At 46.8% G+C, this 25,861-nt stretch overlaps 1 protein-coding gene and 1 long non-coding RNA gene across 4 annotated transcripts in view; one reads left to right on the plus strand and one right to left on the minus strand.

Moving 5' to 3' along the window:
• Positions 1-182: 182 nt before the first annotated feature.
• LOC139757652 (uncharacterized) lies at positions 183-24,315 on the minus strand. 3 transcript variants are annotated; one of them, XM_071678380.1, is made up of 11 exons: positions 24,085-24,315; positions 16,490-17,302; positions 13,282-14,321; positions 9,451-9,654; positions 8,788-8,888; positions 8,009-8,134; positions 7,450-7,573; positions 6,674-6,925; positions 5,545-5,664; positions 5,094-5,251; positions 183-4,643 (listed from the first exon to the last, which is right to left on the minus strand). In XM_071678380.1, exons 2-11 carry the CDS (start codon positions 16,557-16,559, stop codon positions 4,547-4,549), a joined length of 2,292 nt encoding a protein of 763 aa, XP_071534481.1. In that variant the 5' UTR covers positions 16,560-17,302; positions 24,085-24,315; the 3' UTR covers positions 183-4,546. The 3 variants fall into 3 exon arrangements, with proteins under 3 accessions (XP_071534481.1, XP_071534482.1, XP_071534485.1); XM_071678381.1 differs by having other exon boundaries at positions 23,533-24,315; XM_071678384.1 differs by having other exon boundaries at positions 13,291-14,321; positions 24,085-24,313.
• LOC139757654 (uncharacterized) overlaps positions 17,376-25,861 on the plus strand; it is a 31,594-nt gene continuing 23,108 nt past the window's right edge. Inside the window, exon 1 of the long non-coding RNA XR_011714691.1 lies at positions 17,376-18,658. This is a non-coding gene — a long non-coding RNA (uncharacterized lncRNA). The remainder of the gene's footprint in view (positions 18,659-25,861) is intronic.

The raw sequence follows: 25,861 nt of genomic DNA on the forward strand, positions 1-25,861 counted from the left end.
TTGTTGTATCAGGTTCCCTGTCGCTCCCACATTTTGGTCAGTTCCACTCGCCTGCCCATTTTTGTTCCACTTGCAAATGGCCCAGCTTCATAGGGGTACCGAACGCCAGAAAAACAAATCCCAGTGAGAGATTACGTAACAGCTCCTTCAAGGACACGGCAGTAGGATCAGGAAGGATAAGAGACACAGTGAAGGATAAATCAAACAAAACAGAAGCATACACAAGAGAGAAGTGTGGTGTACAGAGTTCCATGCGGAGGAAGCGGGAGAGTACGTGTGAGAGACATGTAGAGGGTGGAGACAAAAGAGAACAAGAATGATGAGAGAAACCACGAAAAGATAACAGTAACAACGGTACATGTAAACAAGCAGGACAGCTCTCCAGATGGGAGGCGGAGCCTCGGACAGTCAACGGAGAAAGGTGGTGAAGCCTCCTGCTACTTTCTATAAGAGGACGACATCAACACAGTCGCGGGGAGCTACACGAGGACGACAGCTAAACTGGTGAGCGAGGCTTGGAGGCGAGCCACCGCGCCAGACCGTCTCGCACCCTGGCTTGGCAGCACTGTGGGGCGTCGTATTTTCCCGAGGAAGACAATTATCGAGACGTTGAGAATCAAATCCTGGTCATCAGTTTGTGTCTCATGGCTACCTTACTACCTGACTGTCAGAATGAACAACATGCTCTGGCTGGCATGTAGTGCACTGCTCCAGCGCTCAGGTAGAAAACTAGATATATCAGGTTTAACACTCGTATATAAACAGTAACAACGGTTCTTTGTGATCCTGGATGGGTGTCAGCCGTGGTCGCCAACAAGCGGGAGAGGCCACAACACGTCACGTCACAAACATTTCAAATCGTCAGTCCAGCGTTGAGGAGACGTGGGTGCTGCACTCACCTCTCATCAGGTTGTTGTTGAACCATCTCACTGCCTGGCAGGGACTGGCACCTTGTCACTGCCTGGTCTGGAACTGGGGCCTGGAGTGGCACCATCTCACTGCCTGGCCTGGAACTGCGGCCTTGAGAGGCATCATCTCACTGCCTGGTGTAGGACTGGGACCTGGAGTAGCCGGTCGTAAACTGGCCCCCACGTGGCACCGGGCCCCTCTCTGCTCCCTTCACCACCCTGGCACTAACATCATCGCAAGGATCCGTGCGCGTCGCCAGTGCCTGGCCAGGCGTAAGGTCCTCACGCAGCTGGAATGTCTGTATGCCGCGTGAGGCACCTCGCTGACTGGGAATACGGCGATCCTTCCTCAGAAATGATCATTTCCCGTGTACAGTGGACTGTTTCAAGTGATCACGTGCGGCAGTGTTCACTGGAGAGTGCTCTCTGTGTGTCCTGTAGGGGGTTCACTGAGGACCTCAGACATGGGTGGCTCGCATCATGGTGCTCTGCCTCCCAGGACCCGGGTGGTGGTCATCAGACAGAGACAGAAAATTCAATATTTTGAACACATTCTCAGCGAACTGTGCGGAAGTTTGATTTCCGAAGCTTATATATATATATATATATATATATATATATATATATATATATATATATATATATATATATATATATATATATATATATATATATATATGGGCCCCAGTGTGCGACTTTCGTGTTTTGAGCAAGGTAAGTGTAGGAGGTGGGTTTGTGGGCAGACGTCACCTGTGAGGCGGGAGGACGTGGAACATGTATTGCCGTAGTTACTGCCTCAACTTGTGTTGTCAGGAATATCATATCTTCAGTGATCAGGTGAGGTGTGGTCCATCACTTGTGGGCTGATGCGTGCGTCGTGTGCTGACACTGGCGGTCGGTTGTTGCCGGTGATCGTGTGTACACACAGACACACAGTGGATCATGTAGATCCCGGCGGAGGTGTGTGGTGTGGTCGTCTCTCACAACCCCGGCCGTAGCGCTACTATCGCATTCATCATCATCAGTTCAGATCTCGACGGCGTCAGGGGCTTCGTGTCCAGTAGGACGACGGCCTCGCCTTGTTAACCAGATACAAACAAAAAGATAAACTTCTGCCACCCAGACTCACTATTGACGTGTCGAGACTTGAATCAGAATTGTCTCACTTATGAATCGTTTATCAGTTTCCTTCCCTTCAGGGTTTCTGAGTGTGTCTTGCTCAGGAATTACAGTTAGCTTGTAAAACGTCGCTCGTACGTGTGTCAGTATTGTGCATATGATGATGTTTACAATAGTTTGACTAGGTATTGATCGGCAGCAGTTGGTACTGGTGGGCAGTAACTTGGTACTGGTGGGCAGTGACTTGGTGCTGGTGGGGTTGTAACTTGGTACTTATAGGGCAGTAACTTGATACTGGTGGGCAGTAACTTGATAATGGTGGGCAGTAACTTGGTACTAGTGGGCAGTAACTTGATACTGGTCGGCAGTAACTTGGTACTGGTGGGCAGTAACTTGCTAATGTAGGGCAGTAACTTGGTACTGGTGGGCAGTAACTTGATACTGGTGGGCGGTAACTTAGTGCTGGTGGGGTAGTAACTTGGTACTGGTGGGCAGTTACTTGGTGCTGGTGGGCAGTAACTTAGTTCTGGTTGGGTAGTAACTTGGTACTGGTGGGCAGTTACTTGGTACTGGTGGGCAGTAACTTGAAACTGGTGTGCAGTAACTTGATAGTGGTGGGCAGTAGCTTGGTCCTGGTGGGGTAGTAACTTGTTACTGGTGGACAGTTACTTGGTCCTGGTGGGTAGTAACTTGAAACTGGTAGGCAGTAACTTGGTACTGGTGGGCACTAACTTAGTTCTGGTGGGCAGTAACTTACTCCACGTGGACAGTGACTTGGTACTGGTGGGCTGTAACTTAGTACTGGTGAGCAGTAACTTAGTACCGGTGGGGTAGTAACTTGATACTAGTGGCAGTATCTTGGTCCTGATGGGCAGTATTTTGGTCCTGATGGCCAGTAACTTAGTACTGGTGAGCAGTAACTTGGTCCTGGTGGGTAGTAACTTGTTCCTGGTGGACAGTAACTTGATACTAGTGGGCAGTATCTTGATACTGGTGGGGTAGTAATGTGAAACTGGTGGGCAGTAACTTGTACTTGTGAAGAGTAACTTGGTACTGCTAAAACAGTAACTTGGTACGAGTGAGATCAGCTGTGTGAGACTAACTTGGTACTGCCGGGTAGCAACTTCGTACTGGTTAAAATGTAACTTCGTACTGGTTAGACTGTAACTTCGTACTGGTTAGACTGTAACTTCGTACTGGTTAGACTGTAACTTCGTACTGGTTAGACTGTAACTTAGTACTGGTTAGACTGTAACTTCGTACTGGTTAGACTGTAACTTGTATCCGGTGCAGATGACTTGGTTAGTTTGTAATCTGGTACTGGCGGGGCATGACCTTGGTAGTGCACGTGAGACAGTAACCCAGTATGGGCGAGACACCGACTGACTCTTGTATTCCACCAAGACGAATACACTAATATATATATATGTATATGTAAATAAATAAATATGCTAAATTAGTCCCTGATTATATGCAAGGTTTCTGAATTAGTGTTATGATGATAAGCTCCTGGACGTTGGACTGTTTACGTGTGAACCATGATGGCTGGCCACGGGTCACCAGCAACACACTGGTGGTGACCTGGTGTGTGGGAGGGAGTCGTCCTGGCTACGTTGGCTGACAGTGGCAGTCGGGCCCTCACACGCAGCAGCTCCCTGGACCCTGCCTCAGTACACACGCCGGTACGCCGCTGACCACCGGGATATATGTATAAGGTTTCAGTGTCTGGAACGTCCGTGATCAGGTTTTGAGCTCCTGCTCGGCTGGAGGTTCTGGAATGAGTGTAGGGTCACGTCAGAGGAGGCCGAGTTAGAGCAGAGCAGCAGCGCTGGTATCATGATGGATACTTCACATGCCGGGTGTGAAGAAGATCCGCCAGCCGCTCACCACGTCCACCCACGGCTCAGGAACCGATCCAGGCGTGGCTAGTGAGCCGATCAGATCCAGGTGCGGCCGGAGAGCCGACCACTTCCAGACACGACTGGTGAGGTGACCACTTCTAGACACGGCTGGTGAAGCGACCACTTCCCGACACGGTTGGTGAGGCGGCCACTTCCAGATACGACTGGTGAGGCGACCACTTCCAGGCGTGGTTTAGAAAGCCAGTCACTTCCTGACAGGACTGGTGAGCCGACCGCACTCAGGACGTGGTAGAGAACCGACCAATTCCAGATTTGGCTGGAGAGCCAAGCACTTGTAGGCGGGGCTGAAGAGCTGACCACTTCCAAGCGGGGCTGGAAGCCAGTCACTTCCAGGCGAGGCTGGAGAGCTAGTTACTCTCAAGCGGGGCTGGAGAGGCGACTGCTTGCAAGCACGACCAGAGAACGTGGATGGGTTACCTTTAGCCAGTCTGGATCTGTGGTCGGTGGAGATGGCGAGCGGCTGTCAGTCAGTCAGTCAGCGAGTGGAATCAGTCGAGCTGGATCGTTACCAGACAGTGAGAGGAGCAAGTTGTTGTGGTAGGTGGGCCCCGTGGTGAGCATAGTGGGTCAGTCTCCTGCAGGAGTGGCTGGCCAGGATCACTTGCCGCTGGAGACGGAGGGCAAAGTGGAAGCGTAGAGGGCCACGGCACGGTGGATGAACTCGTACTGCTCCCCCGTCTGAACCATGCCGCCCCTGCAACAGTTCCAGCTGTTAGGTGTGTGGTGTTGATACGCTAGACACAGCTATAGAGATGTTGATCTATAAGTGCTGCAGGATAGGCCTCTAGGCCAGAGTGGCTCAGACACCACCTTTGTTCTTTGGTTGAATTCGCCTTACGCTAGACATAAGCATCCTAAATAATTAGTTTCATCCTGTATACCACTCCATGAAGTCAGTCCTGTGAGACAGACAGACAGACTTATAGGTCACGAGGGAAGGTTTTAGGTAGACCATCACAGGATGGGTGAAGGTAATGATATATGAGGCATGAATGAAGCCTGTTTAAACGTGAGAGGGTGGAGCTGCTACGTACGTATATGGTGGGATGGGATGACAGACGTAACATCATTCTACCTCGTGTTAAGCGAGCAGTTTAGTGAGGTACCTACTGCCTTATATGGTTGTAATAGGTTAAGTCATTACCTGTCGAGTCTCATCTGACAGACGATGCCCAGGATGTCGACACAGTCCTCCTCCAGGAGCTGGTTGATGGCGATGCTGATGGCCACGAAGCAGCCGCTGCGACCGATGCCGGCCGAGCAGTGCACTACGACCGGCCCCTGCTGCTCCCCCTCCCCCGCCTGCAACACAGGTCGTGATACACAGTTGCCTTCGTCTGTCGTCCTGTGTGTACGTGCATGTGCGTGCTAGTGTGTGTGCATGTGTGCGTATATGATGTGTACGTTTGCATATACGGATGTATTTCATAGTTCTTGGCAGTAGACATGAATTATCGTTGTATGTTGCAAGTTCAATATTTCCCACCTATTTCATGTTTGATCTACTGAGACGTGGTTTTTGGACGAAGATAATGTTGTAACGTTAGTACAGTGACCATACCTTCCTGATGTGGTCGATAGTACAGCGACCTTACCTTCCTGATGTGGTCGACCTGTAGGGCGAGGGCCAGGAGCTGGTCGGGGTCAGTGGGAGCCTTGTGGTCGGGCCAGGCCGTGTACCAGAAGTGGAGCGTCTCGTGTGTGTCTTGCCCACACTACCCACCCACCAGTCACATTCAGCAGCAGGAGGAGCAGGAGCAGGAGGAGGAAATGTTATCTGCATGACATTGTCTGGACCGTGTATGTCTGGCTACGTGACACTGGCTGGATCGTGTATGTCTGGCTACGTGACACTGGCTGGACCGTGTATGTCTAGCTACGTGACACTGGCTGGACCGTGTATGTCTGGCTACGTGACACTGGCTGGATCGTGTATGTCTGGCTACGTGACACTGGCTGGACCGTGTATGTCTGGCTACGTGGCACTGGCTGGACCGTGTATGTCTGGCTACGTGACACAGTGTGGCGTAATGATGTCTAAGAACTTGATAACCCATTCAGGTCAGCGACATAGGTCAGGCAGGTGCATGATACAGCCCAGCATGGTGACGACAGCATGATGATGATGATGATGATGATGGGAACTACGAGAGTAACGGTGATTATAAGTAATGGTGATGATGGTGAGGGTGGAGGAACTGATGGTGAAACATTAGGAAGACAAGTGGGCAACATAGCAATGTGGTTTGAGCTGTGAACGTAATGGTAGAGAGTAAGAGTGGGAATTCAAAGTGTCGACTAACGTAATATAAGGAATATTTCCAGTATGTTAATGTTATGTATACAGACTAGGAAGGTGTGCGTACTGAGGGATCATACCGATCAGTTACATCATCATTGAGGTTTGTCTGATGATGACATTCGACTACATACATACAGTAGTGATCCCTGGTAGGGTTACGTCAACTGTGATGTCGTACATAGACAATATTCCCGTTTTCCTCACTCCTCCATAACAACATAAAAAGAACAAAACGCAAGGTTGTGATGACTGAATGTTTGATTCTACATCAGAATTACATTTCTTACTTTATTTTTGTGACGTATTTACTCATGTTGATTATTTATTCATTCATTTTCATATGACGTGGCACTGATGATGGTGTCTGAGCGTAATGGCCAGTGGTAATGTACGGGTCTCCACATCCAGCGGTAAGCACTCACCTGCAGGAACACTTTACGAATGGTGTAGCCGCTTTTCTGTATGACCTGCGTGACGGTGACGGTGACGAGGCCGTATATGGCTGTGTGTGCAGGCACGTATGGCTCACACTTGACCCTCTGCTTCTCCTTGAGCCTGGTGATCATGACCACGGCCGGACACCGCTCCTGCATCACCAGCCGCCACAGGTCGGCCACCGTGTGCGCCAGAGGACCCTGCGTCACGATGTACGCTCGCTCCTCCCCGTCGTAACCCTGCAGAGACCCACCATGCTGTCGTCAGTAACAGAAGGCGTGACACTCGAACTGGTATACAACACAGCACAATCCTCTACAAGCAGAGAGGAACACTGCTTGAACAAGATGAATCCATGTGTATAGCACTATAACATGATGGTACAGAGCTATCCTCTTCCCCAGCAACGCTTTACAGTGTAGTGACGGAGGAGAAGACTCCATGAAGAAAGATAAATGATAGTGAATGGTAGAATGACCAATATATCCTGTGTTCCAGTCCTACTGTCCACAGGGAAAGTTGATGCAGTGGAACGAAACACTGGTTCAAGACATCTAGTAATACGATTAAGCCTACTGGAACAAAACAAGAACCACGGATTAAGGATTAAGGGGACAGCATAGCGGATTAACGGTGTAGTGAGGGAGGATTCCTTAAGGGGACAGTAGAGCGGATTAACGTGTTAGTGGGTCCAGCAGGAGGCGAGGGTGGCAGCAGACCCCACGTCAAGAACCTCCCGCCGCCGGCAGGAGCGGCAACTTACCCTGACGAAGTTAGCGTTGATGTACTCTGTGGCGGGGTCGCCGGTGTGCAGGCGGACGCGGGTGGCCTCGTTGGGCAGGACGGTGCGGTACCTGTTTTTGGAGGCCGACCCAGGGACGTCGCACCTGCAGGAGGGAGAACAGGTGTTGTGTGAAAGATTAACTGTACGTGTAGCGGGCGTACTGTCCTCAGGCGTGACTTGACAGTTTAAAGGTGTGAAAGCTGTACCAAAAGCTATTGATCAAATTACACTTTTACCAGAAGACAGTTTATGGTGTGAGAAGACCTGGATCATGACGTCACGACACCAGAGTATGGAGGGCGACCTGGCTTTTCACCTGAACCATTAAAGACAGCTCAAAGGCCACGTGTAGTTGGTGATGTAGTTGAGGAAGACATGGTCCTTGTGGTCCTTGAGGAGGACCTACTTACTGGAGTGGTAGAGGAGGACTACTTGTGCGAGTAGCCGAGATGGGCCGACTTACAGTGCCGGCTTGTCTGAAGGGCATGTACTGGTCTGGGTGGTGTTAAGAGTACCAGGTGGTTCAGGGAGGACCTACTTGTCGGGTTGGTTGAGGGGCACCTCCCAGAACTCGGCATGCAGGGCCCTGACTTCCTTCAGACACATGCGCAGCTGGCGACGGCTCATCCTGTTGCCGGCCGTCATGAGAAATTCCTCAGGCGTGCTGCGGGGAATACTCCTCGGTAAACATGGCTCGACCTTACGTATGACATACAGCCAGCTACAACAACCATATGTGGCTAAAACGTCATTATTCTAATGCTTATGTTGAAGACTTGATGCTCCCCCGAAAAAGAAGAATCGACCTCACAAAAAATCCATGTTATGAAAAGATGACATAAAATGCAAATTCATTGTATTTTTCGATACAGATGTTTTCCGTTTTAAGTCTAGAATATGACATCATAAAATGCCTCTTGATCTTAGCTATGCCCTAAGATTTGTATTTTTAAGGACAAATATCGTTTTGTTTCACAATTGGAAATTGGAATGCAGAACATCTATGATGTTTGATGGTATGGTTAGACAGCAGTATGGAGCGATCTTTTAGGAAGTATATTAGATAAGTAATTATTTCAAAGGTTTATTTCAGGTGTTCACTGGCCAGAGGCAACATAACGACTCCAGAATGTTATACAAGAGTGCATCAAGGACCTTTCGCAAGGAGAGGTCGATTATGTCACGGAAAAAAGGTATGTTAACAAGTACAGTGTATGTGTGTGTGTGTGTGTGTGTGTGTGTGTGAGAGAGAGAGAGAGAGAGAGAGAGAGAGAGAGAGAGAGAGAGAGAGAGAGAGAGAGAGAGAGAGCCACCTACCAGTGTCTAGGAGGGGACGTCACCTCCGGCGGTGGGCAGTTGGGAGCCAACTCCAGCGTGAGGCTGGTGTTGGAACCCCGTCGCTCCAGCAGACCCTTCGCCTGCAACACACCAGCACGTACGGTCGTATTAGTTGCCAGGGATTTTATTCTTGTTTATATTTATGGTAATGAGTAATGTATGAAATGGCCAGTGATAGCAGTAGTAAGCTGGGTGTTTACGACAATTGAAATTACGGTCATATCTTAGATGTTATTGGTTGCTTTCTCCCTGTACAGTGATCGTGATTAGCTCTTTCGTCATATTCGATTCTCATTGGGTCCTTCCTCTAGCATTGATATACATTGGCTCAGCGTAGGATCCTTCCTGGAGTCCTACTGGATCCCTCTGCTGAGTGGTTGACAAGTAGCCCCTAACCTGCCTTGACCCTGATGGGCTTAACTAACAGACCTTACAGTCGGACTTGACCCTGATTGGCTTAACTAACAGATCCTCCTGTTGTACGTTAACCCTGATTGGCTGAAACAGCGGACCCTTCTATCATACCTTGACCCTGATTGGCTTAACTAGTAGATCCTGCTGTCGTGCCTTGAACCTGATGATTCTAAAAAGGTTAGACCCTAGCCTGGTACCGTGATGGTCATGACTGGTCCCCGCCCGTACCTTGATTCTGATGGGTTCTGGGTGGAGGTGCGTGAGGGGATCAAGGTGGTGTGGGGTCCCCGGAGAGGGCCCGACGCTGGCGGCGGCGGCGGCGGCGGCGGCAGCGGAGGCTGGGGTCGGGGGCTGCACGGTGGGGGACCTGACGGGCCACTCCTCCTCAGCCTTGGTACGCTCCCGCCACTGAACCCTAAGCGCCACCATCACCTGCAACACCAACCATCCAGAATCCTTACCACAAATCCTGAAGACTCAAGTCATTAAGTCAGCAGACGCCACACACCGTCAGCACCTGGATAATAAGTACTAGATAAACAACCAGGGCAGGTCAAGAGATATGGAGACACTGAAGCACAGGGACATAGTATATTGCTAAGTGGAGCTATCGTGAGCGTAGCAAACGCTGCTAGGAGAGAACTGGCATGGGAGTAGGTGTTGTGTTTGCTGTGAGGCTAAACTGAGTGCAGGGTAGATAATTACGTACTGCCGAACAGGGAGTCCGGTAGTGATCACCATGCTGAGGTACTTGCTAACACAAGAGGAAGTCTTCTGGAATTTTATCTATGAATGACCTTCGGAAGAATGACATAGAAGTAAGGAATGTAACCAGAAGGCAGAAAATGGGAGATATCAAAAGAGGTGCCTCCACCTCAGAAAGGTTAAGAAAACCTAAGGAAAGCGACTATCGGATGAGGATGGACAGATAGTTGGGAAAAAAAAGCCAAGCCTCAAGGATAGAATAAGAGAAAACAAACCTGATGTTGAAGTAATAGAGACAAAACTCACTAAAGACCTATCCTGACCTCTCCCGAGAGATATATGATGGCCTGTAGGCAGAGATAAGGGACAACTGTATCACAAGATATTGATGGATGACCCAGACAAACACGTTCATCATGGGAAGACTTTCATGCTAGAGTTGATCATTTTTTATTGTCATCCAGAGATTATTAACGAAGAAGAAATATGCGTTGATTACAATGAAGCAACAGTCAAGATGGTACGGGAAGCAGTGAGTCATCCTTTCTGAGATGGTAAAGTCTAAGTGATGGAGGAGTTCAGTCATGAAGAACGTGACTGGGAGAAGTTAAAGTGCCATGGACAAAAGTTCTTATAAAGTATCTCTTGCATTAGCCCACTGCTGAGCACCCTAGACTTAAAGGGGCTGATACACTGTGATTGCTAGATCTTATCTTTGTATGTAGTCGCATGAAAGTCGAAAATATACATGATACATCAACTGGAGTAAATGATCAGGTAATGCTTGAGTTTGATTACGTGATAAATGAAGGCACATGATTGGAGAGGAACCCAGATTTCCCGTGATACAATGTTGTGAAACTAGACATGTCAAAAACTTGTGTATGAACATAACATAGGGCATGACGTTCCACAGCCGTATAAAACATCATACTCTTAAAGGGTTTTGTGAAATCCACAGAGAGAACTAGTACTTTGGTACCTGTGGCTGGAAATAAAAAGGGAAGGTTACAAAAGAATTACGGTTCAGTAGCCGATGTCAAAATGAAGAACTTAGAGATGTACTATGGGGTATATACGCCGGCACTACAGTCAGCCGGCATTTCAAAGTTATAAGGCCAAAAGAACGAGTACAACAAGGCAAGAACAGAGAAGGGGGACGGTCTCTGTTTATTTCAGGCAGGTTACCCCTAAAAGTTATTTTCTTTGATATATACGGTAAACAGAAAACGTATTCCGTACGATTGTTGGCTGACTAATATAAACTTTGAATTTTTTTTTCTGAATCGAACTTTTAGGGTTACCTGTACGCTGCGCGCAGGGATCACGGAGTCCACGCAGGTAATCGGTATTTCTTACGCTGTTTTTTTTTTTATCAACTTTTATGAAGTTCGTTCAGCGTGTGGAGGATACGTGTATCCCAGAAAAAACTTCGGAAGATTGCTGTTGCCAGGAAGGCAAGTCCTGCTCGCTGGCAGATGCATGACGCCAAGGGAGAGGCGTTGAAGGAGGGGACCAAGAACCATCTTCGTGTTCAATATTATGTAGAATTGCCTAAATCATTTTCTGATACATTGCTGTTACTGGAAAACATGATACCAAACAGTTGAGGGCAGAGATGTATGATAAAAATTTAGTCGCCAATTTCTCGAAATTTAGATTTTCAGAAAGACAAAAATGTATTCCTTGCAAAGTTATGAACTGATCTTCATTCTGTTTTCCTGTGTCAGTAGATCAGTAAAAGAAGCTTCAACTCTGGCATGTTCTCATCTCTGTGTGGCCTGTGGCGATGACGATGAGGTAACATGTGGAAAGTCTAGGACCATAAAAATGTTTCGAAGAAAAAAATTCTCAAAAATATTCTCCATGCAGTATGGTAATTTGCATGCGTCTGAGAGTTTAGAAAGGCTAGTTTACAGGCCTGTTTGCAGGTGATTAACACGGGATCAATATTATGATGCAGGTAACCTTTGAATACCACACTGTGGACAAGGCAGGAAATTAGTCAACATGGTTCTACCGATTCATGAAAAATATATCGTCCATCAGGAATATTCCGTCCATCAGGAGTATATCGTCCATCAGGAGTATATTGTCCATCAGGAGTATATTGTCCATCAGGAGTATATTGTCCATCAGGAGTATATCGTCCATCAGGAGTATCCATCAGGAGTATATTGTCCATCAGGAGTATATCGTCCACCAGGAGTATCCATCAGGAGTATATTGTCCATCAGGAGTATATCGTCCATCAGGAGTATATCGTCCATCAGGAGTATATCGTCCATCAGGAGTATATTGTCCATCAGGAGTATATTGTCCATCAGGAGTATATCGTCCACCAGGAGTATCCATCAGGAGTATATTGTCCATCAGGAGTATATTGTCCATCAGGAGTATATCGTCCATCAGGAGTATATTGTCCATCAGGAGTATATCGTCCATCAGGAGTATCCATCAGGAGTATATTATCCATCAGGAATATTCCGTCCATCAGGAGTATCCATCAGGAGTATATTGTCCATCAGGAGTATATTGTCCATCAGGAGTATATCGTCCATCAGGAGTATATTGTCCATCAGGAGTATATCGTCCATCAGGAGTATCCATCAGGAGTATATTGTCCATCAGGAATATTCCGTCCATCAGGAGTATCGTCCATCAGGAGTATATTGTCCATCAGGAGTATATCGTCCATCAGGAGTATATCGTCCATCAGGAGTATATCGTCCATCAGGAGTATATTGTCCATTAGGAGTATATTGTCCATCAGGAATATTCCGTCCATCAGGAGTATATCGTCCATCAGGAGTATATTGTCCATCAGGAGTATATTGTCCATCAGGAGTATATCGTCCATCAGGAGTATCCATCAGGAGTATATTGTCCATCAGGAGTATATCGTCCATCAGGAGTATATTGTCCATCAGGAGTGTATCGTCCATCAGGAGTATATCGTCCATCAGGAGTATATCGTCCATCAGGAGTATATCGTCCATCAGGAGTATATTGTCCATCAGGAGTATATCGTCCATCAGGAGTATATTGTCCATCAGGAGTATATCGTCCATCAGGAGTATATTGTCCATCAACAGTATATCGTTTTGGTGTGTGAGGTAACACACACACACACACACACACACACACACACACACACACGATAACATCACAGAACATAACTGACAACATTTAGAATTGTACGTCGCAATAATTGATACACAACACTGTCAGGACATGAGCGTCACTACACCAGGACACAAGACGGAGGTGAGGATGCTGAACGTACACAGTAGGGAGGTGGTGGCATGCAGGAGCCAGTGTGAGTGAGTGAAAGAAGATAGGAACGTTAAGTACCTGACTCACCACAACCAGCAGGATGAGGAGCATGATGGAGCAGAGGACGGCAGTGGTCGTGATGGGCGTGTGAGGACCCGAGCTCCCACCCACACGTGGGAGCACCTGCTGCGTCTCCCCCTTGTCACTTCCCCCACAGTTGGTACTGCTGCTGCTGCTGCCGCTCCTTCTACTACTGCTGCTCACGCGCAGCGGCACCTCTTCGTCAGGCAGTTTGTTAGCAGGAGAAGCACCAGCAGACCCGCTGTCGTCAGAGATGCTGACTTTCTCTTGAGCGACCTTGTCAGCGTGGTTCATCATCTGCAGGAGCGAGTCGAAGCCGCTCCGGTGCCTGGAGCGCTGGGCTCCTGGGGCGGGCGTGGTGACCTGCCGCGCCCCGGGCAGGTCGCGGGAGAAGGCCGCCGTGTCCCAGGTCGGGTGGAGGGACTTCTGGACTCTGACCATGCCGATCAGGGAGTCATTCTGCAGCAGTAAGTTCACGTTACTGGCCGGCTTGTGACCTGCACTGTAGGAGAACCGCTCTGCCTCCTCACCCTCAGCGTTCTCGATGGTCCTGTCCACCTGTCGCTGCTGACCCTCCGAGGTCATGACCCGCGAGAGGTAGGGGTCCCTACGGCTGGTGAGAACTGATGGCAGCCGTACCCCCGGCCACCACACCCGCGGCAGCCCCATCACACTGCTAGCGACGGTCCGCCGGCCACCACCTCTGTTGTACTTGTTGACGTTGGGTTCGTTATAGGCGCTGCTCTCAGTGTAGGAATATTCGTAAATATTGACCTCGTTTTGGTACGGATGATCTATTTCATAATCCAGCTGAGAAGCTTTGGCCTCCATGTTGTGATGTGGGTACCTGTTGTAGGTATACTGGTGGCGCTGAGCGACCATGTTGTATCGGTCCTCCGGGCGGGAGGCGGACGGGGGAAAGTGGCGGGACCTCGGGAGTCCGCCTCCCCGCGGGTACTGCTCGCCAGGGTCCCCAGCGCCGCCGCTTTGCTGGGAGCTGGACCAGCTCGACGTCGGAGAATATATCGGGCTGCTGCCTGCAACGCAACATTGCCAGCTGAGATCAGTTTGTAAAGTTGGTGCACAACTGAGAGTAATGATGACTTTTAACTGAAAATATAATCGTTGGCCAAGTTCAAACTGTCTCTGATATCATGAAGTATAATGAAAGTAAAGAAGTTACTGCCATCTATTTAGATGTTTAGAAAGTCGATGAATTCTATATCAAAAGTTACTAACAAAAGATGTCACGTGGTGTTGATAGGGTTGTACATCTGTGGTGAGGAAATTGGTTGACTGGCCGTAAACAAAGAGTGGTGATTTAAAGGTCGTCTCAATTTGGTTGGACGTAACAAGTAGAGTGCCACAGGGATCAGTCTTGAGACCCGATTTCTTTCTCATATATATCACTAATGATGATAATGGCTTGCATTACAAGACATAGAAATTCGCGGACGATACTAATTTGAGAAATGAATCTACAATGGAAATTTGAACGTCTGCAGCTTCAGATGGAAGAGTTATATACTGGGCTTCCAGGTGGCATATAAATCGTGATATTGATAAATGCAAAATCTTACATATTGACAGTAAGAATAAGTTTCGGTTTACTGTCACTTGTGTCACAATGAGCCTCGTGAGGACCTGCTGGGCTGTCCTGGTGCAATTCATGTTGTATTCTTTGTTTGGTCAAGTAAACATTACATAGGATCAATTTGCAGCAGAAGCCTGACCATTATAATAGCTTCAAAAAATGAAGTGTTTTTTTTTTCTTTTTTTCCAAAAGAAGGAAGAGAGAAGGGGGCCAGGTGAGGATATTCCCTCAAAGGCCCAGTCCTCTGATCTTAACGCTACCTCGCTAACGTGGGAAATGGCGAATAGTTTGAAAGAAAGAAATATATGTATATGCTGAATGTGCTCAGTGAAAATATTAATTTTAATTTCACTAACTCGCCAGGGACGGCAGAGACCCACCTCCCTCTCCCAGGGAGGTCTTGGGCTAACGCAACCTCAGCAAACCTCCAGCCGGGGGCTCCAACCCCTCCCCGGACCTCAACCTACCTCAAGGTGACCTAGAGGTGACGCAGGGCAAAATATAACAGTCGGCAGAATAACGTTTGAGTCACCGGTGCCGACCGCTAGGGCACAATAACCACGACGTTAAGAATTCCTGAAAATATGCATATTTATCTCGTGTTGCTACGGGATTAATCTCTAAAAATATATTTTTCATTACTGGATGAAAAATTTAAAGAATTCCGAAACAAAATTCTTTCATCATTGCTGGAAATGTTGAGCCTCTCTAAGTAAAACTATTTCTTTTATTCTTTCACTCACTAGGATAGTCAGCAACATTTTCATGAAATGGGTTTGAGCAGGAGAGAGCGGACGCATTAAAGTTGGCAGCGCTACACCTGGCGAGTGGCAGAGGTACCAGGACGACTGAAAGTGGAGCATTTGGGCGGAGCACCGGGACCTGTCGCCCTTCTTTCCTCCTATTCCTTACACAATCTCAAAATCCATCCCAGAAACTGTAGCGACAACCCCATCCCTCCAGTCACCAGTCGAAACACCTTATTCACGCGGCTGTAACCGCTGCCGTCCGGGTGGGTCTGGCCCGAACTGTGTCGAATGAGAACGTTTGAGAAAAGCATCGGGTTAGATAAGAAGGCCAGAGAGATGGTAAGAGTACAGCTCTCCACCTGACGAGGAAGCTTGGTGGAGACAGACGTGAATGAAGAGGAAAAAGTGAGGAAGAAAACAGGAAAAATGAAGACAGGAAGACACAGACGCAAAGACAGACAGAAGAGGCCAGTCCGTGTCATGAGGATGTAATACAGAAGCAGATATGTAGAACATTATACGTAAAGTGAGGTGTTGTGTGAGGAGGTAGAGCAGGTGTTCCCAAGTAGCATACATGAGAATGTCGAGCGTGCTGTGTGTACGGCAAGGTTGGTGGGCCACTGAGGTGGTTCAGAGTTTCACGAAGGGGCTACAGTACAACTGGTCACAGATTCTAAGTTGTATTGCACCTTCCCAGCAGTGAAATGCTCAGGCATCTCTACACGACACACTTTACATTGCAAGTATGGCCCCGACATCCGTCAAATTACTAGATCTTAAACCACCCACCCAGACACCTTTCCAGCCAGCACAGAGCCTACCCAGGCCCCCAGCAAGCCTCCCACGCCCCTCATTATCCTACCTGCTTCAGTCACGACACACAGGGTGAGCACGGCCGCCAGCAGCCGACGCCTAGATGTGTATTCCTTCATGGTCGCCTCCACGACACCAGCGGCGGCGTTACACAAGATTCAAAAGTGGCTGGGGCGGCTGGTGGGCGACCCCAGCCGGGTCATACTGCACACTCAGCGGTGAGGTCCCTACCAGGAGGAGGAGGAGGAGGAGGAGGAGGTGAAGTCTTTCCTTTAAAGCTTTACATCCGTCTTGATCATAATGCTCTCGTCTTCAACGCTAGGGGTACTCCTTTATGTTTCTGGCGTAAGATTATTTTTGATGTTGCTACGAAACCTCTTGCAGAGGTTTAAACTAAGGCTACTATTAATTGTTTTCAACCAATCGACTACCTTGTGAATGTCGTCTATGTTGGTACTAAGGTATGTCACACTGTATATCAAATGATTCTCTGTGTCGCTGAATAACGAGGACGTGTCCCATGTATAGATATATATATTAGTAAAAATGTTCAGAAAAAAGTGCGCGCGTGGGACTCGTGAAAAATATTTTTTCTTCACGCTAAACACATGAACAGTGAAGCAGACTCAGCCTTGGGCTTTTCTAGTGGTGTCCGTCAGTGTTGTCCCAGCCAACACTGTCCAGGCGGTGTCACTCAGGTGCTTCTCACTCGACACTGTCTGAGCGACGTCACTCAGGTGTTGTCCCAGCCAACACTTCCCGGGTGGTGTCACCCAGATATCCCTGTGTCAAGGTAGCGTCACTCAAATGTTGTCCCAGCCAACATTGTACGGGTGGTGTCACTCAGCTACGCCCGGGAGACCTGAAAAAAAGGTTGGAAGTGAGTATGTCACTGTGAACACTGGGGACATACGTCACTGTGAGTATGTCACTGTGAACACTGGGGACATAGGTCAGTGTATGTCACTGTGAACACTGGGGACATCCGTCACTGTGAGTATGTCACTGTGAACACTGGGGACATACGTCACTGTGAATATGTCACTGTGAACACTGGGAACATACGTCACTGTGAACACTGGAGACATACGTCACTGTGAGTATGTCACTGTGAACACTGGGGACATACGTCACTGTGAGTATGTCACTGTGAGCACTGCCATCAACACACACTATAACCTGCTATGTGCTAATCACTTGTAACAAGGCAGAAGCTGCAATAAAGCCTGCTTCATTATGTTCCAGTAAATCCAAGGTGACTCCCTATGGTTTGCCCAGACTTCGGGACCCGTTGTTAAGACCATCCAGTTGCTGTATATTAATACTACAGCAGATTAAATTCAGGTGAAGCATAATGTATATATTCACGGGCGAGCAGAGTACTGCTTCCTCGTCTCTCTAGTTTCTAATCCACTACGGCAACTTGCCTCACTGTATAATGTTTCCGCGAGTGAAAAGTCGCCATCGACGAAGGTTGCAACACGAGTACAATCTGGTCGAGGAACCGCTCCCTCCACAGGAATCCATAGTTTCCCTGCTTGTGTTCGTAGCGTAGTCTTAAAGCTGCAGGAACCCCATGGATAAGGGGTGCTAATGTTACATAATAACCTTGTTGGTACACTCATCTACATTGAAAAGTTTTAGAAATATTGAACTGTGGTTAATAGGGTAATATAATCCACCACAGATTGTCACAAATTAGCAAACCCAACCACTAGTTTTTCAGATCAGTTTTCAGATCAGTATGTGTGTGTTTCGTGCGTGTCTCTGGCTATTATTTGTAGGTAGGTATGTATTTATATGAATTGTGTGTAATATTGTTTGGAATCCCTACACTTTTATAATTAATGAAATTATTACATACTGAAATGAAAGATATATGTATGATGATATGATATGCAAATCGCTTGACACAAGAAAATGATTGCGTTCACGTATAAAACACAAATTAAATCCTTGAAGTTTCTCTTTAGAAACTGAAGATTATTTTAGTATATTATTAATTAAAGGGTAATTGCCGGTCTGATTTTCTTATATAGATTTTTTACGCAAAACAAAGCCATACATATTATCCAGGAACAGAAAAATATTCTTGTTTACTTACTGAACGTCTTTCTTGTCGACAAATCTAAACACGATTCACGTGCTGTCGTACTCCGTAATTAAGAGATTCTTATCGTGCACCGGGCTGGCAATGTCTTCTCATGGATGCCTTCAGGTAAGCCATTGACTCATTTTCCATTACGCTAGGAGATATTAGGCTAAGATTTACCCGAAATATAAGTATTATGTCGATTTGCATTCTTGACCGCCGGTCCGCCACAAGGCCAGTTTATTTTACCGTATAATCGGCCTCAATCTGAAATTCATCAACGCTCTGTACAAGACCAATCGATTTAATCAGAAAATACATTTTATGGATAATACACTTTATGAATAATAAGTGTAGTAAGGGTTACAATAGGTAAATGAAACTTTGCTTGTTGATACCATCCATGCTCATGAAAACGCCCACCCTATACACCTTAAATTAACCCAATTATTCTGTATCTGGTGATTATGCCATCCGCAGCGTCATTGAATCTCTTTTATTTGCTCATACTAAGAACTTTAATTTGTCCCCAAGTAAGTTTAAAGCCCATCCTATCATTAACCAAATCGTTATGAGAGAAATGACAAAACACGAAAACGTAAAGTTTTACAAGACACACCCAGCCACCCAGGTCACCCCCTGCCACGTGACCCCCCTTACTCTTCTTTTTAATGGTTACTGTCGGTCAAGTCAGTGTGTTGTCTGTACCGGTGGACGCTGGATGGGATTTAAATAACTTTGTCAAGTACTGGCACTTGAGGTGAATTGTCTCCACGAAACATGTCTTGCCACATGTATAGGAAAATTACATGTTGAATAGAATTATATGAGCTACTGAAGTGCGATTTCACCCTCATATATATATATATATATATATATATATATATATATATATATATATATATATATATATATATATATATTGCGCGTGATCAAGATATTCCTATGAGTCCACGGGGAAAATCTTTCGTGTTTCATTTACCCCTTGGATGGAACCATGGAAGCGGAAGTGGATCATAGGGTGGGGGAGGGGGCGAAAAAATTTTGGGAGCCTTGAAAGATGTGTGGAAGTCGAGAACATTATCCCGGAAAGCAAAAATGGGTATGTTTGAAGGAATAGTGGTTCCAACAATGTTGTATGGTTGCGAGGCGTGGGCTATGGATAGAGTTGTGCGTAGGAGGATGGATGTGCTGGAAATGAGATGTTTGAGGACAATGTGTGGTGTGAGGTGGTTTGATCGAGTAAGTAACGTAAGGGTAAGAGAGATGTGTGGAAATAAAAAGAGCGTGGTTGAGAGAGCAGAAGAGGGTGTTTTGAAATGGTTTGGGCACATGGAGAGAATGAGTGAGGAAAGATTGACCAAGAGGATATATGTGTCGGAGGTGGAGGGAACGAGGAGAAGAGGGAGACCAAATTGGAGGTGGAAAGATGGAGTGAAAAGGATTTTGTGTGATCGGGGCCTGAACATGCAGGAGGGTGAAAGGAGGGCAAGGAATAGAGTGAATTGGAGCGATGTGGTATACAGGGGTTGACGTGCTGTCAGTGGATTGAATCAAGGCATGTGAAGCGTCTGGGGTGGGCCATGGAAGGCTGTGTAGGTATGTATATTTGCGTGTGTGGACGTGTGTATGTACATGTGTATGGGGGGGGTTGGGCCATTTCTTTCGTCTGTTTCCTTGCGCTACCTCGCAAACGCGGGAGACAGCGACAAAGTATAAAAAAAAAAAAAAAAAAAAAAATATATATATATATATATATATATATATATATATATATATATATATCGATGTTTTTTATCATGTATGTATTTTTGTTGATATATGTTTATAATGCTTGTACTTGATTTCTGTATATTATTAATATTTTGTAACATGCATTAGTTATTACCATTGGTATTACATTTTGTAGATGTTAATTTTCATTGTAAATGTAACTTACATGTACACGAATGTCTGTGAAACACGATTGTTGATCTTCCAGTTATGCTTTGAATTTGATAGTTCTCACCCAGATGATGGCCACAAGGTGTAGTGTAGAAAATTAGGTTGACATTTAGGGTGTTTGTGACGATGATGGTTGTAACCGAGGTCATAAAATTGGAGGATAAGATAGACTGAAAATCTAAGCTGGGTCAGAATACCTTTAGTTCCGAGAGTACACGGCCATGCTGGATCTGTACTGCATTATGATTGATTCATGCAGGTGGTCAGCATTAATTATTTGATTCATGCAGGTGGTCAGGATTATAAGGATAAAGATCTTGTCAAGTTGGTTGTTGGCGACGAGGCTTGTGACTGTCCTTCACTAGAGGCAGATTCTGGCCCGGCCGACGGTCACCATGCACGACCTTGACCGACTGCCTCCTGGCCAAGGTCTTATTCTTGACCCACATTCCCTCTTGGCGGCGGCTGTCATCCATGATGAAAACAGAGTTTTAAACCAGAGTTTTGCTCTACATTCCTTTAAAGTGCGTTCTTGATATAAAAATAGTTTTCTCGTTGCTTTAAAGGAACTACTGTTTTGTGATATGTACAGCTTGGATGAAGTATATATATATATATATATATATATATATATATATATATATATATATATATATATATATATATATATATCTATCGCGGAGAATAATTTAAATAAATATGAATATGGTACCGAGACTTCATCATAGTACAGAATGTAAAATTTCATACTGTAACTACATTCATTATTTAGCATATTGCACCCATACCGTAACTGTATTATTTAACATATTGCACCCGTACCGTAACTGTATTATTTAGCATATTACACCCATCGCAGTAGTAAGGTAATTCCTAGTCTTATTGCCGTAGCGCCATTTTACTAGCCCCGTACAGAGCATCATTACACCGAACGCTCTCCCTGAAAGCCTACTTGATATCTACAAAATCAGTACAGTACAGAACAGTACAGTAGTCCTGCTGTAGTCTGACAGAACGCCTGTTCCTTAACATTGGTATGTAACACTTTATGTAACTGTAGCACAAGGTGACTGCATTGTACCGCTAAAGCAACACATATTACCATTAACATCGTATAAGTTAAGGTCACTCCATATTGCAATTGTCGAATAACGTCACCACGTACCTCAGTACAGTAACAGCGAGATATTATTGATTCCTGACGGTGGAACACTTCTCATTTGCACCATAACACGATAAAACAACTCCCTAGTATTATCCACTGATAACACAACACCTCATAACAGGACAGCACCATAAGCTAACGTCATAACACCAACACATCACAATTTAACACCATCATTACCCGTCATACAGTTACACATCTTCCCTAAATATCCACACCTGGCGCCTGGAAATCTGTGTTAAACAGTTGGACCACTCTCATCATAACACACTTCCATAATACTAACACAGTTACGTAACAGCAGCTCTACTATGACACCGCTTCACACTTTCCTAACACAAACACTGTTACGAAACGCTAACACTGTTCCTTACTGACATCACTATCCCATGGTGTTACTTTACAACACCAGCTCTATTCCGTAACACGAGCAGTGCTCCATAACACTTCGTTTATCATTAATTTACGAACGCTGTTCCAGAGCTAACACCGCAAACCCTAAGCTTCGTAAAACGCTAACGCTGTTATTAGAGTCTAACACGAACACTTTAACACAAAGCTCGGAACACTTACATTATTATAATGCTATCACTGTACAACACAACACTATTTCCTACATTATAACACCACCACTGCTCTAGAACACCAGTATTACCTCATAACACCAGCACTGTACCATAACGTAAGCATTAAATCATAACACCATTATTACTCCATAACAACACTACCATAACTCCACCCCTACTCCATAACACCATCACTAAATAACACCAGCATTCCATAACACCCACACTACTACATAAAGCCAACACTACACCATAACACCGACACAACACCAGCACTACACCATAGCAGTGGTACGACTTAACACCAACACTACATCGTAAGATAAAAGATAGTCCCAGTGATGTGTCTCAATACTCTCAGCCCGTAACACTGTAACATCACTATGTTACAGTGAAGCCGGTGAGGCCGTTACAGAAGTGTAGCGTTACTCCTGGTCGGTCACCTGTGCTTGACACTCGTTCAACGACGCCTTAACACGCTCGTGAATATATGGCCTGGTTGACAGCCACGACTGTCGTACGTCCTGGTTGACAGCCTTAGCGGACCTGACACGTACTACTGAGAGACTTCATCAACCCAGTCCTACTACCTTGACAGACAGACATTACCCTTGACAGGTAACAAAAATGACAGACGTTCATGACAGTCTTCATCATGGTTTACAGTCCTTGACATTAGTCTTCACTGACAGTGTTGACATCCCCCACCTACACGAGGTCACTCGTAGCGGGTGTGACTTGTTTTGCTTGACACCCCGGTGTTGGTGTGGACACATGGGAGCGCCTTCCTGGTCAGTAGCAGTGGCAACACTCACCACTAATGTGCCACTTGACAAGACCTTCATTTTGACGGACATATATATCCAGCATCTTGGCCGGTAACACTCAGCCTCCTCCCTTGTGTTGTCAGTCTTCCCGTGACAACCTGAACACCCCTGACTGACCTTGACAGCCTGACACCCCTGACAGTCGTCAGTACAAGTCATATCACCTGAACCTTAACAGACGTGCGACAGCCTAGCCCTTACCTCCAGCAGTAGGTAGTGCACTGGCTGAGCCACACCTTACCTCACCTGGCTGGCTTGCCGTAGTCTTCCCATTTGGTCCATATAAAGGTCACATACATTGTGAGAGTCTCTCTCTCTCTCTCTCTCTCTCTCTCTCTCTCTCTCTCTCTCTCTCTCTCTCTCTCTCTCTCTCTCTCTCTCTCGTTAAACACGTAACCTATCCTCTCCGATGCTGTGAGCAGCGTCACCTGATGTCCTTGTGTTCCAAGTGATTCATGATAAGACAGAAATATAGATTGTTATTTTGTTTTACTATACCGTTGTTGTCGTTGTTGTTGTTGTTTCCCCTCAACCCACTCATCTTGGCCGTTTTGCCTCCTGCTGACATAACCTGCGTGTCAGCTCGGCCTCCCCACCGCTACTCTCCTCCCACAGTCCCGTCTGTCGTGGTCAGCAAATACCGCCTCTTCTATTATCATCTGCCGGTGTGGATACGGATCACACAGTGTCAGCACGGTATCAGCTGCTACTACTGACGGCTCTGTTGTATAATGGCAGTGTCAGCTGCTGCCTGAGATCTATCAGTAGCCTGAGACTGAGACCACCAGTATGTCTGCCAGCACACACCTGCGGCAGGTCTGCGCCTCCCCGAGGTCACATTTGCCAGACACACCACACAGCTGCAGGATGAACAGCCACAACATCTGCCTCTGATGCTGGGACATCTTGCTCAGGATGGCGCCCACACTCGCCTGGCCTTTGTTGTTGGGTCAGCGTGAAGGGCAGATTTTGTCACACCTGCCGTCTGCAGGTGCGGCAGTACAGGTGTGAGGGCATGTACGTGCCTGGTAAACCTAGTAGTAAACCCACCTCGAGCACACACACTAGTATCCTAGGGAGGCACCAGCAGTAAGGCCAGATCACACGCGCGCCACCACCGCCTGATCAATACTGCAGTTCTACCACCACCACCGCCACTCTCACACGCACTCCGTCGCTCACACACGCACCCTACCTCTGTTACACGCACCCTCTCCACCCCCACACGCACTCCCACTACACACATTCACCTCCGCCACTTTCACACGCACCGCGCCACTCACACGCACCCCACCATTCTTGCACCTTCGCCACTCTATCGTACCCACAACTCACACTCAACCCGCCACTCTACACGTATCTCCATGCTATTACATGCGCCCTACCACTTTTACACGGACCCCCCCCCCCATTCACACGCACTCCCACCACCACTCTCACGCAACCACAACTCACACTCGCCCCGCCACAATTACCCCACCACTCATCCCAATCACTCTCACACGCACCTTGCCACTCATACACTCATTCACCCATCCCTCCAACACTACAAACCCTGATTAAACATAACACAGGACTCCTCTTGCCCAAGATGCTGCAGCTTCCTTGCTGAAGACACAGAGGACTTGCTTCTCACTTGTCGTGTGTTCAGCACACACACACACACACACACACACACAGCATCTTGGTCAGAGGTCTTCCTGGATGCATGTGGCCCACTTCCAGATTTGTAGGTGCCTCACATGAGTGAATCCTGGGGCAGTGAGGTAAGAGAAGGTAATATTACATACAAATGAATGAGAAATTCATTTAAAAGGATTTTTTTTTTCTCTGTAGCAAATTAGCTTCACCTTCAGAAGGTCAGGTCTACAACACACAAACAGCTACTTCACACACACACACACACACACACACACACACACACACACATCCAGTCTTTCTTTCATATGCCGGCAGGGGTGTGTGATGTCTCCATGGTTGTTTAATTTGTTTATGGATGGGGTTGTTAGGGAGGTGAATGCAAGAGTTTTGGAAAGAGGGGCAAGTATGAAGTCTGTTGGGGATGAGAGAGCTTGGGAAGTGAGTCAGTTGTTGTTCGCTGATGATACAGCGCTGGTGGCTGATTCATGTGAGAAACTGCAGAAGCTGGTGACTGAGTTTGGTAAAGTGTGTGAAAGAAGAAAGTTAAGAGTATATGTGAATAAGAGCAAGGTTATTAGGTACAGTAGGGTTGAGGGTCAAGTCAATTGGGAGGTAAGTTTGAATGGAGAAAAACTGGAGGAAGTGTTTTAGATATCTGGGAGTGGATCTGGCAGCGGATGGAACCATGGAAGCGGAAGTGGATCATAGGGTGGGGGAGGGGGCGAAAATGCTGGGAGCCTTGAAGAATGTGTGGAAGTCGAGAACATTATCTCGGAAAGCAAAAATGGGTATGTTTGAAGGAATAGTGGTTCCAACAATGTTGTATGGTTGCGAGGCGTGGGCTATGGATAGAGTTGTGCGCAGGAGGATGGATGTGCTGGAAATGAGATGTTTGAGGACAATGTGTGGTGTGAGGTGGTTTGATCGAGTAAGTAACGTAAGGGTAAGAGAGATGTGTGGAAATAAAAAGAGCGTGGTTGAGAGAGCAGAAGAGGGTGTTTTGAAATGGTTTGGGCACATGGAGAGAATGAGTGAGGAAAGATTGACCAAGAGGATATATGTGTCGGAGGTGGAGGGAACGAGGAGAAGTGGGAGACCAAATTGGAGGTGGAAAGATGGAGTGAAAAAGATTTTGTGTGATCGGGGCCTGAACATGCAGGAGGGTGAAAGGAGGGCAAGGAATAGA

The sequence above is a fragment of the Panulirus ornatus genome, chromosome 27, assembly GCF_036320965.1.
Source record: "Panulirus ornatus isolate Po-2019 chromosome 27, ASM3632096v1, whole genome shotgun sequence".
Taxonomy (NCBI): domain Eukaryota; kingdom Metazoa; phylum Arthropoda; class Malacostraca; order Decapoda; family Palinuridae; genus Panulirus; species Panulirus ornatus.

Bases quoted from the DNA above. Each gene is read 5' to 3' on its own strand.
- LOC139757652 (XM_071678380.1), bottom strand. From the start codon at position 16,559: ATGAAGGAATACACATCTAGGCGTCGGCTGCTGGCGGCCGTGCTCACC. The intron at 8,889-9,450 runs GTACGGGCGGGG...GGTGTGTTGCAG, and splicing joins CAGAACCCATCAGAATCAAG to GCGAAGGGTCTGCTGGAGCG. The intron at 7,574-8,008 runs GTAGGTCCTCCC...TCCCTCCTGCAG, and splicing joins CCCCTCAACCAACCCGACAA to GTGCGACGTCCCTGGGTCGG.